Genomic DNA, 20345 nt, shown 5'->3' with positions numbered 1-20345 from the left:
TCCTCTCTTGCCCTAATTTCCTGCGGTCACAGCTTGGCCACCAGGCTAACCCAGGATTTTCACCAGGGTAACCCAGGGAGTGACCCAGGATTTTCATTACCAAACTGGGAAAGTCCCAGGCCAAGCAGGATGAGTTGGCCACCCTACCTACCTATGAGGTTTTGATTTCACCGCATGGGTGAAAGAGCTGTGACAAAGTGTTTGAAATGCCAGTCTCCTCTGGACTCCGAGCAATGACAGCAAATGATGGGCTTTAGGACAGGCTCCCGTCTGTGTGGTGTTACACATCCGGTTGCTCCCAGAGGAGGGCTGGAGTGGGAAATCACTCACACAGGGCAGCGCCAGCCTCCAGTTACTGGTTATGAGACACATCTGGAGATCAGTCTTGCTCAATGGGGTTACTGCTTTCTGTTCAGTTTTGCTTATTACGGATTTTTAAAGGATATGGGTAGGGAAGGAAGCCAAATAGCACAGAGGAGAAGCATCCTTTTATGGCTCAAGCTGAAACCTCACTTCTTCTGCAATCACTTTATAGACCTCTGAGCAGCTGGAGCCCACATGACCTGAAACCCACCCAGCTGCAGAGGGTACCTGATCTTCCACCAGCCTTCCAGGTTTTTCTGGATGACTTCCACCACAGCTCCTCTTTCCAGGTTCATTTCATCTTGGTCACGCGCTGTGTATGGGTAGATGACTGTGTACTTTTCCTCTGTGGGGACAAAGAGATGCTGGGGTGAGTCACTGTTAAGTCCCAGAGTGCTGATGGCCAAGGCTGTGATCCGAGAGATGCCCTAGCAGTGAAAGACTTCCTCCAGAGGCGTCTGTGCACCATGCCCCCCCTCCCCCGCCATAACCTCACTTAGCTCTGGATGAGCCTGTGCAAGCGGCCACAGGACACAGGATACAGGGTAGGTCCCAACACCTCTGAAATCCCTCGGTATCATACACGGCACTCACCTTCTTCAATCTGTGCCTCAAGGTCACCCTTCTTGACTTTGCCTTAGGCGATACTCAGAGGCATGGCACCCTGCCCCTTACCCAGGTGTATTCCCCCCTTACCAGGTATTACCTCCTAATAAACCAGGTAATTTACTTAGCTATTATGTTCATGTCTGTTTCCCCTGCTAGAATATGAGCTGCAGGAAGGCAGGGATTTGTCTGTCTTGTTCATTCCTCTATCTCCGGCACTGGCCATGGTCCTGGGGGTAAGTATGCAGCCAAAGAGGCACTATTTAGTAATTGAACAAATCCCCAAGGCCTTGTGGGAGTCCGCTCGCGCATGCTGGTGTGTGTGTGTGTGTGTGTGTGTGTGTGTGTGAAACAGAGAGAGAGAGAGAAACTCTCCCTGGCTCCTCTGCAGTTCTCGTTGGTGGAGGAGTCACAGACAAGCTGGATTTGGCGGCACATGGTTTTGGGCTGAATCACTACCCAGGAGGAGAGAGCAAGCAATTTTCATTACGTAGCTAGGAGGCGATCTCTATCTTACACTATTTTCAAGCCCTTGGATCCAGCCATGCCTGAAGCACCTATTTTGTTTTATTTTAAAATTTATTATTATTATTATTATTTGCATCAGGGCCGCACTTGTGGCACATGGAAGTTCCCAGGCTAGGTAGGGATTGCCTCGGAGCTGCAGCTGCCGGTCTACGCCACAGCGGGAATTCCTCAGTTTAATTTTGAAAAATTTATTTATTTTAAAAATTGAGATAAAATTGACACATGACACTGCATTGGTTTCAGGTGTACAATGTAACAATTCAGGTATCTATCAGGAAAGGACTGCCTGCTTCTGTCTTCATTAGTGTGATTGGGGTGCCTTCCAGCCTGCTCTCTGCGGTTCCCGGCTCCCTCTCCCAAAGCCCAGGGACCATCCTTATGGCTCCAGTCCAATGGGCTGCCTCCAGCTGTGTCCCTCTGGTCCCCCCCGCCCCCCACCGCCACCCTCCCAAGCTGGAGGGCCAGGGCTCTGCTGCGAGGGTTGCTCAGTGTCACACTTGGGGAGGCCCTCCAGAGACCACGACAATAGCTGCCACGCCTAGCACTGTGGGCAGTGACTGCTGAGACAGATAACGGATGAGCGTCCCAGGGGAGCCATGGAGGAGAGGAGTGGGCTTTCCTGTTTCGGTTACATTCCAGCCCCCAGGGAGTGACCAGGCCAGCTGCGAGCTGATGCGGATGGTTGGCGTGTGTGTCAGCTGACTCTTTCTCTCTGGGAAAACACCACGGGCTGCCTCTGGCCAGGCCAGGCAGTGCAAAGGGAGGCGGGAAACACACGGGGCGTTTGTTTACTGATTGATCTAGCCCCTGACCTGCTCTGCGGGGGCTGAGCTGACTCAAGTTGCACATATCTGTGCACAGCCGCCTCAGCTGTTCTCCTCGCTCACAGAGGCAGGCTGGGCTGTGGCTGCTGTGAGCGGGGCAGGGGGTAGTTCAGCCCCGTGGATGCACAGAAGTACTGTTTGGCCAGGTGAGAAGGGGCACTGACTGGGTCCCAGACTTAAGAAGTACCCCAGGCCCTGGACTCCTGGGGCCAGCAGTTTTTGGTGGAATCACACTGGGGGATCACCTCTCTGGCGATCCCTAACCAAATTTAAGACAGAAGGAGTTCCTGATATGGCTCAGCTGTCATGAACCCGACTAGTATCCAAGAGGATGCGGGTTCGATCCCTGACCCCGCTCAGTGGGTTAAGGAGCCCGCGTTTCCATGAGCTGTGGTGTGGGTCGCAGACGTGGCTCGGAACCCACGTTGCTGTGGCTGTGGTGTAGGCCAGCAGCTGCAGCATATGGAGGTTCGCCTGGGAACCTCCATATGCTGCACGTAAGACCCTAAAAAAAAAAAAAAAGAAAAGAAAAAAAAATCAAAAAATAAAAAGCATGAAGTAGGAGCTTTATAAAAGAAAAACATTTAAGGTGGGAGACCTCGTAGACTGCATGGTGGGCGACACTGCAGCCTCCATCCGTGTGGTTTGGGTGAGGCTGACCTCACCACTGCCCAAAGGGATGGAGGAGGTACGAAACCCTAGCCTGGCCAAAGTGGCCGCCGTGATGAGTCCAGGGATGGGGTATGACCCAAATGGATCAGTCGGAACCAATCATGGGATTGTATTGAAGGAGGTGCACTTTCTTTGGTGGGAGTCCCTGAAGGGTGCCTGGAACTACTGTCACCATGAGAATGTGGGTCCAGCAAGGGAGAGAAGGGAGCAGAGGGGTAGCAAGGGTGAGTCCCAGACGCCAATGACACGGGGAACGGGAATGTGGCCTGCCATTCCAGTAAACCAAGAGTGTTGCCTGCCATTCAGTAAACAAATGTTGCTGCCTTAGCAATGGTGCACCCTGAGGGGAATTCAGAATGGATAAAAACAGGAAGCATTCTGTTAAATTAACCTGCAGAGTTAAGATGCATATCTAAGGAATAGTTTCAATGAGCAAATTCTTGCATCTTCCCATTCAGAAAAGGCACTAAAACCATTACCTTAAGATGTCTGGTTTTTGTGACTAGCAGGTTTTTTTTTTTTAAATGCTGGACTACATGTTCTGCCACACCCCCCCACTCCCACCGCCAGCAAAAAATTCCTATATATCCTGGTTCCTCCCTTACCTCTTAGGAGCAGTTTCTCAGAACTATCTGAGAGGCTCTCTCATGGGCTAGAGTCCTTAGTAAGGTCCCTGAATAAAATTTAACATGCAACTTTTAGGTTGTGCATTTTTCTTCAGTTGACAGACAATTTCAAGCTCCTGGATCCAGCCATGCTTGAAGCTGGCCCTACCCTGGGCTTTTCAGCACCATGAGGCAATACACTTCCCTTTTGCTTAAGCTGGTCTGATGTGGGTTTCTTTTCCTTTGCAACTCAAATGACCTGTTGAAGGTAAAAGGTCACTGGCTGAGCATTATAGAGGCCCCAGATATCTTTTTTTTGGGGGGCCCACCCACAGGCATATGGAGTTCCTGGGCCGGATCCTTTAACTCACTGTGGCGGACTAGGGATAGCACTGCAGAGATGCTGCCGATTCCATGTGCCACAGTGGGAACTCCCAGGCATCATTTTTTAACCTGGGAAATTTTAGGGCCCCAGGCAGAGAAACACCCCAGGTTCCCTCCTCCCAAACCCACATGCCAACACACACAGGGTACAGACAAGACCATTTCTCACATGCAACAGGCACTGGCGGTCCCAGAGCAGCGAGGCACATGCAGATGCAGGGACCGGGCTCCGAATACCCAATGGGGACGAAAACTCCAAGGTAGGCACCTTGACGCCAGCTGATGGCATACAAGTCCCCCAGAGTCCGGCGGCGGCCCATGGGCCGGGGCAGAGACCAGTACCTCCACGAGACTGGACGTGCAGCGTGTGGAGGCGAAGGGCAGAAGGCAGAGGTGAGAAGAAAGCACTTGCAGTGTCTCCAGGCCAAGGGGACACCAAGCACGTGCTCCCACGTAGGAGCAATTATTTCTGAGTCTATGCCAAGCCCCAGGTGTCTCAGAAGGACCCAAGTCCTCAGGATTAACCTCCCACCTGAGTGCAGAGCCACCCACTAGACACAATGTTCTTCCCAGCAAGAGGACAAAGAGGCACGAAGAGATGCCCTCAGGGCAGGGGACGAAAATGGACAAACTTAGGAAACCGTGGTTTCTCTCCCATCTCTTAGCCGTGTGACCTTGTCCAAGGGTCTCTACCTTTCTGTTTTCTCATCTATAAGATGATGACAATCATCGGTCCCTTACAGAGACATGCCCCGTGTGACGCCAGACGCCACCACCCTTTCATCGAAGCTGAGTCTTGCAGCTCCGTTTGTCAGCTCCACCCCCTGTGTTCAGTGCGCCCCATAAACGCAGAGCAAAACCAAAGCCATTTTACTCCACGGTGCTGGCCACAATGAACTAAATGTAAAACCACATATACTTTTTTTTTTTTTTTTTTTGCTAAACTTTGAGCATAGACATACCTGCCCCCTTCTCCTCACCCCCTTTTCAGACAAATATATACTTTTTTTAAAAAAAACTTTTTTTTTTTTTTTTTGGTCTTTTTAGGGCCGCACGCAGGGCACATGGAAGTTCCCAGGCTAGGGGTCGAATCGGAGCTGTGGCTGCCAGCCTACACCACAGCCACAGCAACGCAGGATCCAAGCTGCGTCTGTGACCTACACCACAGGTCATAGCAATGCAGGATCCTTATTAACCCACTGAGCGAGGCCAGGGATCGAACCTGCAACCTCAGGATTCCTAGTCGGGTTCGTTAACCGCTGAGCCACAACGGGAACTCCTAGATAAATACATACTTAAGTGGCTTTGTGCTTTTTACAGAAAGTCAACTAAAAAGCCCCAAATGGTCAACCCTAGGTAAATTATCGCTCTATGATAATAACTGTTCCCAGTTACTTAATTGTTTTAAGTTCTATGCCAAGGGCTCTGCATGTGGGATCTCATTTAATTTTAAAAAGAAATCCCATGACGTAGATACTGTCACTTCCATTTCGAGAGGAGGAGGTGGCTGAGGCATAAAAGATTAAGTTGCTGGCCCAAGACCATTGAGCCAGTAAGTGGTACCGCTTCAAATTCAGCGGTGAGGACGAATTCAGATCTGACTCTGAAACGCTCCTGTTTCTTAGCTCAGATGACCTCATGCTGGAGACTGAGGAAGGCTTCTTGGGGGTGGAACGTTGGGTTGGGCCTTAGGATTTCTGACACGGCAGGAACCACTCTTTAGGATACCTGCAGGGAAAGTTCTCTGGGAAACGGGAGTGTGTGCGAGCGAGTGGACAGGGTCACATCTAATCTTGACACCCAGTCAGGCCATTAAACCAACAGAGAAGGCAGAAAAAGCAGAGACTTTTACCAATAGCTTCAGGTGTCTTACAAAGGAGCCAGAAGCAACCCCGGCCCCGTGGCCATTAGAATAATTCAAGGGCAGAATAGGGGGGTACTGACAGCGATCAGGCTGGGCCCCCCTGAAGTTCCATGGAGGTTTCAGGGCCCCAGTTCCAGCCAGGCTCCCCTGAGGTGGCGCCTCAAGGCCCTAAGAAAGGGCAGGCTTGCTCTGCCCCAACCCCAGGGCCTGGCTTCACCTCCAGAGGCTCCAGAGCCTGAGCCAGTGAGCGGATGAGACTCAGAGGCAGCAGGTGCTAGGAAGGGAGTAGGTGAGGGGCCCCCCATAGGGGGCACCAGTGGGCACAGTTCCCCCCGCCCCCCAGCAAGCCGCAGGTCCCAGCTCCTTCCTACCTTCCTCAGGCTGGAGGGCAAACTCATCCTGCCCACCATCCTGCCCTTCGAGGCAGGTTGCGGGCACCCAGCCTTGCTCTTCAGCGGTGCTGACAAACCACCAACCTGGGAAAACGAGAGTGCAGACTGATGTTTAGTGGGGTCAGGGGTGAGGCCTGGGCGGCAGAATATGATATATTCAGTCAATGCTCAGGGTAGGACTAAGAAGTGACTATTTTATTAGTGGAGCACAACTACCCATTTAGCTGATTGCTAACTGCTAGCGACAGTCGACAGGAAACCTGCTCTTGAGCCTGGAATGGGGCTCGAGAGGGGAGTCTGGGGCAGGGTGGGGAGAAAGACTGTCCTAAGGGACGAGAGGAAAGAACGCAGCCACCTTCGCTAAGGTGTGCAAGGCGCTCCTCATTTCACTTGCATGATCTTACCTTCACGTTATCATCCCCACTGCACGGATGAGGAAACGGAGGCTCGAAGAGGCAGGACTTGGGCACGTTCACGCAGCTTATGGCGGAGCTGCGATTTGTACCCAGGTCCCTCTGATACTGACAGCGCTGGCCTGGTAACTTATCTAAGACACTGATTTTGCATCTGTTCATGCCAAAGCACATCTGGCTGCAGAGGGAACTGCTTGAGAGGCCGCTCACGCAGACTCAGGCCCTCTTTCTTATTCGGGGGTGGGGTGGGGGGAGTGGCCCTCCCTCTCTAGGGAAAGGGCTCTTCTGGAGCCTGAGGTGGGCAGAATAATGACTTGCAGGGCAAAGCGTTAGACTTAGGGCTGCAGATGGGATTAAGGTTGCTCATCAGCTAAGCTCCAGACAGGAAGTTATCCTGGCTTATCTGAGTGGACCCTACGTAATCACAAGGGAGGCAGAAGAAGACTGTGGGGGATATATGGCTAAGGAAAAAAGGCTCAGAGAGGGGCAACGCTGCCGGCTTGGAAGATGCAGGAAGGGGCCCCGAGCCACGGGATGGGGCAGCCTCTAGACAATGGAAAAGACAAAGCAGCAGATCCCCTCCTGAACCTGCAGAAGGGAACACAGCCTTGCCAGGGCCCTCATTTTGGCCCAGTGGGACCCATTTTGGGCTTTTAACTTCTAGAACCATATGATGATACATTTGTGTGGTTTTAAGACCCTAAGTTTGTGGTGATTTGTTACAGCAGCCATAGGAGATGAACACAGGGCCCGACAGGCTGTGCCCAGCAGAAATGGATAAATAGCAATGAGGTCCTGCTGTACAGCACAGGGAACCATATCCAATCACTTGCGATAGACCATGATGGAAGAAGATGAGAAAAAGAATGTGTATATATGTCTAACTGAGTCACTTGGCTATACAGCAGAAATTGACAGAACACTGTAAATCAACTATAATAACAAGTTAAAAAATCATTAACAAGTCAACAAATAACAAATGCTGGAGAGGGTGTGGAGAAAAAGGTACGGTCCTCTGCTGTTGGTGGGAATGTGAATTGATACGACCACCATGGAAAACAGTATGGAGGTAGCTCAGGAAAGTAAAGGTAGAGCTACCATATGATCCAGCACTTGCACTGCTGGGCATATATCCAGACAAAGCTTTCATTGAAAAAGACACATGCACCCATATGTTCAGAGCAGCACTATTCGTAATAGCCAACACATGGAAACAACCTAAATGTCCATCAACAGATGAATGGATTCAGAAGATGTGGTACATGGGAGTTCCCTTATGGCTCAGTGGTTAATGAACCCGACTAGGATCCATGAGGATGTGGGTTTGATCCCTGGCCTCAATCAGTGGTTAAGGATCTGGTGTTGTGAGCTGTGGTGTAGGCTGATGGCTATAGCTCCGATTTGACCCCTAGCCTGGGAACTTCCATAAGCCATGGGTACAGCCCTAGAAAGTAAAAAAAAAAAGAAGAAGAAATGGTACATATATACAATGGAATACTACTCAGCCATAAAAAGGACAGATGAACCCCATTTGAGGCAACATGGATAGATCTAGAGACTCTCATACTAAGTGAAGTAAGCCAGAAAGAAAAAGACAAATACCATGATATCACTTATTTGTGGAATCTAAAATATAGAACAGGAGTTCTTGTTGTGGCACAGTGGAAATGAATCCGACTAGGAACTATGAGGTTGTGGGTTTGATCCCTGGCCTTGATCAGGAGGTTAAGGACCCAGCGTTGCTTTGAGCTGCGGTGTAGGTCGCAGATGTGGCTTGGATCTAGCGTTGCTGTGGCTGTGGCACAGCCTGGCAGCGACAGCTCCAATTAGACCCCTAGCCTGGGAGCCTCCATGTGCTGCAGGTGTGGCCCTAAAAGGACAAAAGACAAAAAATAAATAAATAAAATAAAATACGGAACAGATGATCCTATCTAAAAATAACAACAAAAAAATAGAAACAGATCATAGCCAAGAAAAGCAGACTTGGGGTTCCAAGGGGGAAAGGGGAGGGAGTGGGATGGAAGGGTATTTTGAGGGCTTTTTGGATACCAACTGTTGTATTTGGAATGGACGGGCAATGGGACCCTGCTGTACAGCACAGGGACATGTGTGTGATTGGGTCACTCTGCTATACAACAGAACTTGACGAAACATTGTAAATCACCTACATTTTAATAATAATAATAATTTAAAATGAAAAAAATTTAAAAAAGAAAAACAGCATCTGCTCCCCAAGACTGCAAACCTCCAGGTCCTAGAGACCCCAAAAGAGAAGAGAAGGAAGGGGCAGACTCTGAGCGAGCCTCCTGGTCTTGCTGGGAGGCCTTGGCTTTTGAGCTCCCTGAAGAGGAGGCCAACTTCTGCTTTACCCGACTGGCTGCTCCCCCCACCCCGTTTTTTTTTTTTTTTTTTTTTTGGTCTTTTTGACTTTTCTTGAGCCACTCCCGTGGCATATGGAGGTTCCCAGGCTAGGGGTCCCATCGGAGCTGTAGCCACCAGCCTACACCAGAGCCACAGCAACGTGGCTACTCCTTTTAAAATACATGTTTTGGTGGAGTTCCCTGGTAGCTTCATAGGTTAAGGATCTGGCCTTGTTACTGCTGTGGCTCAGGTTTCATCCCTGGCCTGAGAACTTCCACACGCCGCTGGTGTGGCCAAAAAAGTAAAAGACATGTTTTGGTGGCTGGGAACTGTATGTGTGTGAATGAGTGGACTGAAAAATTTGTGGAAAATCACAATTCAGAAAATATGGTGTAGAGTTCCTGCTGTGGCACAGTGGGTTAAGAATCTGGCTGCAGCGACGCAGGTCACGGTGGATGTGCAGGTTCGATCCCCAGCCTAGTGCAGTGGGTTAAGGATTTGGCGTTGCCGCAGCTGAGGCATAATTCCATATGCCTTGAGTGTGGCCATTTAAAGGAAAAAAAACCTTGGGAAAAAATATGTCGTAAGCATCCTAAGGACTCGTCTTTGTAGGTACCTGAAGCCGTATCAACAGCAATGACCATGGAGACGCATCAGACTGTCTCAGTGCCTCACACCTACGACCGACGGGCCAGGTCCTCACAGCAGCCTGTGAGCTGCGTTCCATCACTGCTCCATTTTACAGATGGGGAAGCCAAGCTCAGAGAGGGGCAGTGACTTGACCAAGGTCACCAAGACAGTGGCAGAGCCGGCATTCGGACCCAGGCCTCCTGGCTTCACGGTCTCAGCTCTTTACTATGGGTACTAATGCCTGCATTGCTGGAGGGAAAATAAATTGGTACAGCCACAGAAGCAGGTAACTTGGCAGTATCTTAAAGTTGAAAGTACCTGTAGCCTACAGTGCGGCAGGCCCACCGCTGGTGTCCAACCTAAAGAAACACTCACCCACGTGTCCAAAGAGGTACTGTTCTTACTCGAGGAAAACATGGCTGATTCCGGTCAAAGAGAATGCAGATGTTAAAAGATTAAGAAGAGCTAAATGTTGACTTAAAAAGTCATGCTGCAGATAAAAATATATAGCATGACAAAAACAAAAACAAAAACAAAAAAAAAAAAGGAGTTGCCGTCGTGGCACAGCCGAAATGAATCTGACCAGCATCCATGAAGACACAGGTTCGATCCCTGGCCTTGCCCAGTGGGTTAAGGATCTGGCGTTGCTGTGGTGTAGGTCGAAGACATGGCTCAGATCTGGCATTGCTGTAGCTCTGGCGTAGGCCGGCAGCTACAACTCTGATTCGACCCCTAGCCTGGGAACCTCCATGTGCCATGGGGGCCACCCTAAAAAAAGACCAAAAAAAAAAAATGTATAGCATGATAGACCAATGGGGTTTAAAAAAACTACAATATGATACATACAAGCATGAAACACGATGTGTATGTATGATTATGTGTGTACACACGTGCATACATATATGTACACACGCATATGTACACACTGTGTACGTACATATAAATCTCTGTACACACATATCTATACAGACACTTAAACAGCTGTGTGTGTTACAACTGTCAAGAAGCATTCACTCCAAACCGATCGAAGGGCGATCTGGGTTTGGAACGCAGGCTAAGGATGAAAATAGATTTTAACTTTATCATTAAAGTTGTAAGAATGTGTTCAGATATTACCTGGGTAAGTAAAATGTCATCAAAAATAAATGTTGCCTGTTCCCTTGCTCTAGAAATGTCTTGGCTACTGGGGCCACTTGTAGTGTTATCTAGTATTACCTGCAGAATACACACGAACACACGCACACATTCACACTCACAAATACCCATGCACGCCTAATTTCTTTACTTGATAATATGAACACAAAAGACAGAATAGGAAAAAATACACATAAATGTTGCCAGTGCGTTGGCCCGTTGAAGATGCCAGCATCTGCGCTTTTTTCCCTGCTGCTTCTGGACACGCCAGACTTGTCCCCACACCCATCCTGGCTTCTCCCAAGCAACTGTGCTTTTCCTGGTGTCACTCAAACATGCAGGGGCGGGAGGGGTGAGGGGGTGTGGGTGGGGAGTGGGGGAGCCCTTCTTAGTCCCCATAGAGCATCCCAGCCACACCCACAATCCGCCTGTCCTCATTTCTAGGAAACAGAACGTCACACGGCCTGAGGGCCAGCTGGAATCGGTCTGGAATTCCAGCTGGGTAACCTGTCACGAGATCTTGGGGGAGTGACCGAGTCACTTGGAGTCTCGGTGTTTTCAGCTGTGAAGCAGGATGACAATGGCTACATTGAGTAATCGGTGGGGGGGGGGTTGGTTGGCTAATGCTGATCTCATGACTACCGGGAACATGATTCAGAGTTGCTGGAAACAGTCTTTCCCCAATTTGCTGGACCTTAACTAGCCATGGGGGTATCACAGAGATTGGCCCACTAATATTACTAGCTAGGGTCACATTTTAGCCACAACAAAGTCAGTGGGTTTGTGCCACTTTTTCCTGGAGAGGGTCTGCTCATGCCCTGTTCCTTGCTCTGTCTTCGGTGGTGCCAATGCCCTATTTTGGCTCAAGAGGCAAAAGGGAAGAAAACTCACACTTTTGAGCATTCACTGTGGGCCAAGCACAGGTTCAGGCCCGCTCTGGGTATTGCCTCCTTTAATCCTTGAGGCACCAGCCTTGATGAAGCAACCTGGATGCCTGTGAGATGTGGCGTTCAGATGGAACCAGGCTAAGTGTCACAAACATGTCACATTCTGTCCCGGCCAGTGGACAGGCAGACCTCGCTTTATTGCACATCACAAGGTTTGCGGCAGCGCTGCATCGAGTAAGTCTATCGGTGCCATTTTCCCTACAGCCTCTGCTCACTTTGTGTCTCTGTCGCACGTTGTCCCAATATTCCAAATCTTTTCATTATTTTTCTATCTGTTACAGTGATTTTTTTTTTTTTTTCCTTTTTATGACTGCGCCTGTAGTATATGGAAGTTCCTGGGCTAGGGGTTGAATTGGAGCTGCAGCTGAGGCCTACGCCAGAGCCACGGCAACGCCAGATCCTTAACCCACTGAGCGAAGCCAGGATGGAACCCGCATCCTCATGGATACTCGTTGGGTTCTTAACCCACTGAGCCACTATAGGAAACTTCTGTTACGGGGATTTTTGATGTTACTATTACAAAAAGATTATTACTTGCTGAAGGCTGCTAGCATTCTTCAGCAATAAAGTTTGTGGGGTTTTTTGTTGTTTTTTTTTTTTGGTCTTTTTAGAGCCGCACCCATGGCATATGGAGGTTCCTAAACTAGGGGTCTAACTGGAGTTGCAGCTGCTGGCCTACACCACAGCAATGTGGAATCCAAGCTGCGTCTGTGACCTACACCACAGCTCACGGCAACGCTGGATCCTTAACCCTGAGCAAGGCCAGGGATTGAACCCGCAACCTCATGGTTCCTAGTTGGATTCGTTTCCGCTGCACCACGACAGGAACGCCGGTATTTTTTTAATTAAGGTATGTACATGGTTTTTTTTTAGACATGAGGGTATTGCACACTTGAAAGCCTACAGCAGAGTGTACATATAACTTTTGTTTCCACTGGGAAACCAAAAAGTGGGTGTGACTTTCTTTACTGCAGTGGTCTGGAACCCAACCCGCCATGTCTCTGAGGTCTGCCTGTTTGTGCCAGTGGTCCCTGCGACAGCTAGTGGGCTGGGACAGTAGGTCCATCCCACCAGAACCCCCAGCGGACAGGGCCTTCATGAAGATTTCCATGGCAGGGGAGTTCCCGTCGTGGCGCAGTGGTTAACGAATCCGACTAGGAACCATGAGGTTGCAGGTTCGGTCCCTGCCCTTGCTCAGTGGGTTAACAACCCGGCGTTGCCGTGAGCTGTGGTGTAGGTTGCAGAAGCGGCTCGGATCCTGTGTTGCTGTGGCCTTGGCGTAGGCCGGCGTTTACAGCTCCGATTTGACCCCTAGCCTGGCAACCTCCATATGCTGCGAGTGGGGCCCTAAAAAGACAAAAAAAAAAAAAAAAAAAAAAGATTTCCATGGCAGCCAAAGGCCCATCCACATGGCAAACTTGCAGTGGAGGGCTAGGCTCCATGCCTCCAGGTGCAGGTGCTTTGAAACAGGAAGGAATGTTCATAAAACATGAACCTCAGAACGCGTCGGGAACATCTGACCCAACAGGATGCTGCTGAGCCGTGACCAAGTGGGGCCCTCGAGCACTGTGATCAAACAGGGCCAGCTCTCTAGCGGGCCATCAGCTGGAGCCATGGAAACGGACCCGCCTGGGCTGGCTGCTGCAGTTTCTGCATTCCCAAGTGTTTCCTGTCCCAGGCTTGGTGACAGTGGAGGGTGGAGGGAGGGATCCAGGGCCCTACCTGACTCGTTCTTCTCAATGATGTCTACCACCTGCCCCACGCTGAGGCTGATCTCCGAGCTCTCCTGCTTCTGGTAGTCCGCCACCACCACATACTGCTCCAGGACCATGGGGTCCACTGAAGTCAGGTCGCCCCCTGGGGATACAAAACGCTACCAGATGTCACATCTGGCCACCACTCATGAGGGAAGGCACAGGAGCTGGGGGTAGGGGGGGGCCAGGAGGAGGACATTTCAAATAGAGCAAGAAGTCGTGGCCACCTCAACCATTTATCCTTTCACTCATTTGTTCACTCAGTCACCAAACCTGACCAAGTGCCGGTCCTGTGCAGGCACTGTGGGTTCAGAGCTGATGAGGATGTGGTACTTGCCCTGAAGAAGCCGACAGCCCAGCGGGGAAGTTCATTCATCTCTCCATCCATTCATCCACTGGCCATTATTCACCCATCATCACCCCACCAACTAAACATCCATTCATCATCCATCCATCTATCTATCCATCAATCGCCCATCATCACGCATCTATTCATTCACAAAGTCACCAGCGATGTTCCAAACATTCTATTAGATGCTGGAGGTACTAAAGTGAATGAAACAGACACGACTCCCAGCCTCAAGTAACTCAGTCTGGGGGGGGGAGACAGACCCATGTGCAAATATATATGATCACTAAGTATACAGGAGACTATTAGTTTTCGATCGATGCTTTGCTGGAAACCACCAGGATGCCAGCCAAAGGGTGAGGAGGAAACAAGCTCCTATGTTAAATGGAGGACAACCCCCCCTGGGGCCCCCCCCGCAAAGGAGGTGACATAAAGCAGAGGCCCCTGAGACAAGGAGGCCTCGGGAGAATGGGCACAGAGACCTGCAGGCAGACTGTGGGATGGGGAAGGACCCTGAGCCTTCTAGGAACTGGGAGGAGGTGGCTCAAGTCAAGGAGTGAGGAGAGAGCAGTCCTGGGTGAGGTCACACTGGCAGACAAGGGTCGGAGCAGGCAGGGCTCTCTGAGCCACGGCAAGACGTTTGGATTGTTTTTAAACTCTGAAAGGCTTTAAGCCACTAAAAGGCTTTAAAAGGGAAATGACAAGTAAAGATGTACATCTTTAAAAAGAGAAATCTGGCTGCCATGTGGAAATTGGATTAGAGCCTGGCAAGAAAAAGAAAAAGAAAAAAAAAAGCTGACCAGATGGAGGTGGTGGCGTGTGCAGACAAGAGAGGATGGTGGCTTTGGATCAGGGCAGGGACAGCAGAGCTGAGGTGCTCCCTGAGAGGCCATTACCACAGGACACAGTGCTGTATGGCCCTGGTTAAGCACTGAGACACATCTGCTAAATGAATGAAAAGCTATCATAGCACACGGGGGATGCAAAGGAACATCTGAGTTCAAGACACTCCAAAGAGAAGGGTCAGCACTTTTTAAAACAAAAGCAGGCTGAGGAGTTCCCGTTGTGGTGCGGTGGAAATGAATCCGACTAGGAACCATGAGGTTGCAGGTTCGATCCCTGGCCTCACTCAGTGGGTTAAGGATCTGGCGTTGCCGTGGACTGTGGTGTAGGTCACAGATGTGGTTCGGATCTGGTGTTGCTGTGATTGTGGTGTAGGCTGGCAGCTGTGGCTCTGATTAGACCCCTAGCCTGGGAACCTCCATATGCTGCGGGTGCGGCCCTAAAAAGACAAAAAGCCTGGGGGGAAGAAAAAGGCAGGCGAATGTGGCGGGAGGGCAAGCTGGCATGTGTGGCCACCAGGCCCTCATTTTCAGAAAGCCTGGATTCCAAGTACTCCCTTCTGTTGTTTCCATAAACCACTGAAATATCCATCTATGCATCTCTGCGCCCAAATACACCCATAGTGAGCCAATCTTGTGCATCTCTGCCCGACTCTGTTGGGTGGTGTCTTATTGAAAATGGCCATGGTGGGAGTATTGACACCGTGGAAATTGGCAAATGCTACAAAGCAGGGTTTTCCGTCAGAGAGCTGGTTGTGAGTTTTTACCAGCACACCACTGCACTCCGGCCTCTGACATCCAGAAGCAGCACAAAAACCCTTTGTTAGGAAGGGTTCTGTGCTCTGAATTTCTGATGTGGAAAATCAGAGCAGGGCACTGTCGCCAGGTGAAGGGTCACTGCTTCTTGGCTCTGTGACCACGTTCTGGCCATTGGCCCTTCCAGGCTGAGGTTAATGGAAGGAAGTGAGAGGGCCCCGGGGTGCCACTTGTACCCTGGGTGGAGAAAGCATGAGAACAGAGAGAGAGAGAGGAGAAAAAGAGGCAGAAGATATGAGACGAAGGTTCAGAAGACGATGGGGAGGGAAGCAGCCCCGGTCAATGCCTGTCACAGGCTACACACTGTACATAAACTATCTCGACACAACTGGCCTGGAGGGTAAGTGCTACCATCCTCATTTTACAGACAAGAAAACAGAGCTCAGGGAGTTCCTGCTGTGGCACAATGGGATTGGTGGGGTGTCTCTGAGGCTCTGGGATGCAGGTTCAATCCCTGGCCTGGCATAGTGGGTTAAGGATCCGGCGTTGCCGCAGTTGCAATGTAGGTCGCAACTGTGGCTCGGATCTGATCCCTGGCCGGGGAGCTCCATGTCTTGAGGCAGCCAAAACAGAAAATAAAGGGAACAGGGACTCAGAGATATCAAGTGACCTACCTTGGATCCCATAGCTGGCTGGTGACAAAGCCAGATTTGAACCAGGTCCACCTGGTGGCAGTGGGTGAGGAAAAAAAGATGGAAGGCAGGCAGGCTGGTCGGAGGTCTGCTTGCTCTCCTCCACTGTGAGCCCCTATCACCACCCCTAAGTCTCATTTCTTTGCAGCTCTCACTCCTGCTGGCCCTCTCTTCCGCTGTCATCTCCCACCCAGGTCAGGCGGCAGGGCCAACCTCCTCCCAGCCTCAAGCAGGACAGTCCACCCAAGGCAGCCTGGCCACTACCCCCTCCCAGTGAGTAATCTCTTGACTGTGTCCTTAACCCCCTGGCACTGCTCCTGTGAGGTACCATCATATGAACGGGTGAAGGCAGACCTTGGCTTGGCGGAGGCTCTTGGCTGCCTGTCCTGGTCATTGTGAGCTGGGGACACATTCCCCTGTGAATGCAAAAGTAGAGACCAGGGTTTACCCCAGAATACAGCCCCCCCAGACGTCAAAGCCTCAGGAATGCATCTGCCCTTCTGTTTTAACCTCACGTGGTAACTGTGCTTCCCTGGGCCTCACCTGGAGAAAGAGGAGAGAAGCACCACTTCACAGTCAGGCTGGAAGGGCCGTACTCCCCGTACTCCCGCATGGGGGTTCTCTGCTGCCCCCTAGCGGCAGCCGTCAGGACGACCCCTCGCAGAGCCACCAGTCTGACACGGGAGGACTTCCTGCTAGCACTGCATCACTTCGCCCACATTGTCACTAAGCCACATCCTCTGCACCAGCATCTGAGAGCAGCTCCTTGGGGCCAGAGGTGTGGAGGTGGGGCCCTCGTGATTGGTCTCCATCCTGCCGCTCCTTCATACTGCAGCCAGAGTGCGCCTTCAGAATTGCTACTCTGATCACGCCATTCTCTGCTCAGCACGCGCTATGGCTCCCCAGTGCTCTCAGGTTCTCCAGGACCTGGACTTTGCCTGCCTTACTGGTTTCACTTTTGGCCACCTAATCCCTGGCTCACTTCTAAAACTGCAAAGCATGAGGGTTCCTTTGCATAGCTGTTTTCTCTGTCTGGGCTGTCTCCCCCTCTCCTCTCCATTCAAAAGAGAACCATCTATCCTTAGCCTCCTAACTGGCTCCTGCTGCCAGCCTTGACCCCGATAATCTCAACACAGCAGCTAGAAGAAAACTTTTGTTTATTTTTTTATTTTCTAGGGCTGCACCCACGGCATATGGAGGTTCCCAGGCTAGGGGTCTAACTGGAGCTGTAGCCGCCGGCCTACGCCACAGTCACAGCCATGCCAGATCAAGGCCATGTCTGTGAATTTCATCACAGCTCATGGCAATGCTGGATCCTTAACCCACTGAGCGAGGCCAGGGATCAAACCCACAACTTCATGGTTCCTAGTCGGATTCGTTTCAGCTGAGCCAAGACAGGAACTCCAGAAGAAACCTTTTAAAAGATGGCTCACACTCTTCAAAGTTAAGGTCCTGCAAAGGCTTCTGCCTCACTCAGGAAAAGCCCCAGTGGCCTACAGGCCTAATCTGTCTCTGATCATTACTTCTCCATTCTCTCCAAGGTAGCACAGACCACTGCTTCTCCCCATTCTCTCTTCCTCCTATAGAAACAACTGATTTCTAGCTAGGCCTCTTGGAATAAGACTCCTTTGTGGATGGGAATGGTCACGTGACTAAGTTTTAGCCAGTAGTGTAAGTGGAAGTGTTCTATGTAGCTACTCGGTAAGAATCCTTGTAGGAGGGGCTTACCCTATTTCACCCTTTACTTGCTCCTGCTGGCTGAAAGGTGAAAGTGATGGCTGGTGCCGCAGCAGCCATCTTGGACTCTAAGATAACCTTGAGAAATGCTGGACATGTGTGCCAAAGCCACGCGATAGGAGTCTGGGTCACTCCTACCATCAAACACTGTATTACTTCTGGGCCATCTATGGAGTTTGAACCAAGAAGAAACAAAATTAAATTTCTTAAGCCACAATTATTTTTAGTTACTATGCTCTGGCCTCCTTGCTATTGTTTGATAGTGTGAAGCATGTTCCCACCTGAGGGCGCTGTGCATTTGCTGTTCCTTCACCATGGCCAGTCTCCTGGAGATACCTGCAGAGCTTCCTTCCTCCCTTCCTTCACTTCCCGTTCAAGCGGCATCTTATCAGAGACCTTCCCTGACCACCTGCACTGCCTCACTCTTACTTCCTGCCATAGTGCTTTTCCTTTTATTTTATTTATTTATTTATTTATTTATTTATTTATTTTTTATTTATTTCTTTATTTTGTCTTTTTAGCTATTTCTTGGGCCGCTCCCGCGGCATATGGAGGTTCCCAGGCTAGGGGTTGAATCGGAGCTGTAGCCACCAGCTTACACCAGAGCCACAGCAATGCGGGATCCGAGCCACGTCTGCGACCTACGCCACAGCTCACGGCAACACCAGATCCTTTAACCCACTGAGCAAGGGCAGGGACCGAACCCGCAACCTCATGGTTCCTAGTCGGATTCGTTAACCACTGTGCCATGATGGGAACTCCTGCTTTTCCTTTTAAAAGCCATCAGAGAGTCTATATACTTACTTGTGTCCTTGTTGTCTATTTTTTCACTCTAGAATATAAGCCCCATGAGGGTGAGGACTCAAGTCTCTTGTTTACTGCTGTACTCACACTGCTTAAAGGCTCACAGGACCATGGTCTGCTTTTGGGCAAGGGGAGCTAAGAATGTGTTTTATATTTTTAAAGATTTGTAAAGAATCAGAAGGAGAATGAGTGGAAGAGGAAACCCTTTTTTTTTTTTTTTTTAATCAGTGACAGAGATTGCATGTGGTTCACAAAGCCTGAAACATTTACTATCTGGCCCTTCAGAGAAAAAAATATTGCCGGCTCCTGGCCTAGAGCATGAATGGCATTTACAAAGGCTCAATAAATATTTGAATGAAAGAATGAATATTTTAAAACAGCTTTAAAAGACTTCCTACCTCTGGGAGACATTCAAATGCCTTCTCTCACAATACCTATAACATTTTATTTTGTTGACACACCCGTCTTTTCTGCAGACTGAGGATACCTCCTGCGTAGTGTGTGCCTCTGCATTTCCTGGGGCTCTGCCAGGCACACAGTAGGTGCTTAATAAAGACTGAATGAATAACCATGTTTGTCTTATTCACCCAGCACAGACGCTCAGTGGACATTGGTGGAGGGAATGAACACAGGATGAATGAAGACATCTAGGAAATGTCCCTGCCCCACACGGCTGCAGGCCTCCTCCTGGGAACACACAGCACTGAGTTACCAGCAGGTGCCTGTCCATCTCACAGGCAACCCAAGACCACTCCTTGCCTGTAAGTAGGATTAGAGACCTCAGTTAACTCAGGGGCCAGTTAAATCAGGTTACTTCATCCAAAAAAGTTCAATTGTTGCCACCTCACTTTAACAACTGATGGTGGCCCACATACAATTTTCAGGACTCTGATCAATGGACCCATCTACTCCCTTCTGCACCAAGTCTCCTAACCGCTGCCAACTGAGTTGGGATTAACTATGAGCAGTAACAGGATCAGGAAACTGTGGGACTCACTGCGAACAGGACATGCAGGCAGGTCACGAGGAAGGCAGGGAGCGGGGTGAGGACTCTGGGCTGGCATGAGCAGACCAGGCGCTGGCACAGGGTGCAGAGCTGGCCCTTGCTCCCAAACTCGTTCAGAGGCCAGGTCTGAGCCTCACATCTCCTCCCTGTTCTTCTCGGACAGTGTGTTTCCTGCCATTCTTCAAGTGCTTCAGAAGAGGGTGTGTGGAGGTGCATCTCAGCATGTTTTTCCAGGGCAAGCTGCCTTCATTTCGCCCAGAGCACTCAACTTGCCAGAAGGCCATACATGGGATCGACCAAGTCCCAAGCTCGGCTACAGGCCATTTCGGTGTTAGCGGAAGCCCCCTACTGGTGGACTGTGATATTGCAACCAAGCTCTATGAGGCACAGTAATGGCCGAATCTAGAAGGTAACTAAGTTCCAGGAGCTACAAGTGTGAAACCAAAGTATTTCTAGATAAGAAATGTCACTCCTGTGGTCCAGCAGGGGATAAGAGGAAGGAAAAGGTCAAGAGAAAAGGAGGAGCTCTGACAGTGGAAGGGTGATTTTATCATTAACGAAGTGCCATCGGAGTTCCCGTCGTGGTGCAGCAGAAACGAATCCGACTAGGAACCATGAGGTTGGGGGTTCGATCCCTGGGCTCGCTCAGCAGGTTAAGGATCTGGCATTGCCATGAGCTATG

General features: G+C 50.2%; 1 protein-coding gene across 3 annotated transcripts in view; it reads right to left on the bottom strand.

Moving 5' to 3' along the window:
* The window catches only part of SH3PXD2B (SH3 and PX domains 2B), a 125677-nt gene that overhangs the window by 21661 nt on the left and 83671 nt on the right, over positions 1 to 20345 (bottom strand). The window contains exons 7-10 of one of the 3 annotated variants that reach the window (XM_085002460.1): positions 13446 to 13580; positions 6218 to 6322; positions 4251 to 4334; positions 592 to 709 (exon numbers count right to left, since the gene is read on the bottom strand). In XM_085002460.1, the coding sequence (XP_084858586.1) occupies positions 592 to 709; positions 4251 to 4334; positions 6218 to 6322; positions 13446 to 13580 (442 nt within the window). Of the gene's footprint in view, positions 1 to 591; positions 2756 to 4250; positions 4335 to 6217; positions 6323 to 10336; positions 10543 to 13445; positions 13581 to 20345 lie in introns of those variants that run through there. The other 2 variants (XM_021077089.2, XM_085002461.1) reach the window with 2 other exon arrangements.

Source organism: Sus scrofa, chromosome 16, assembly GCF_054392235.1.
Source record: "Sus scrofa isolate SSC_HxYL_T2T_F1_AM1 chromosome 16, Sscrofa_HxYL_maternal_Yorkshire_Landrace_v2.0, whole genome shotgun sequence".
NCBI lineage: Eukaryota > Metazoa > Chordata > Mammalia > Artiodactyla > Suidae > Sus > Sus scrofa.
Note: the sequence above shows the minus strand (reverse complement) of the source record. Positions and strands in the feature narration are given on the sequence as shown.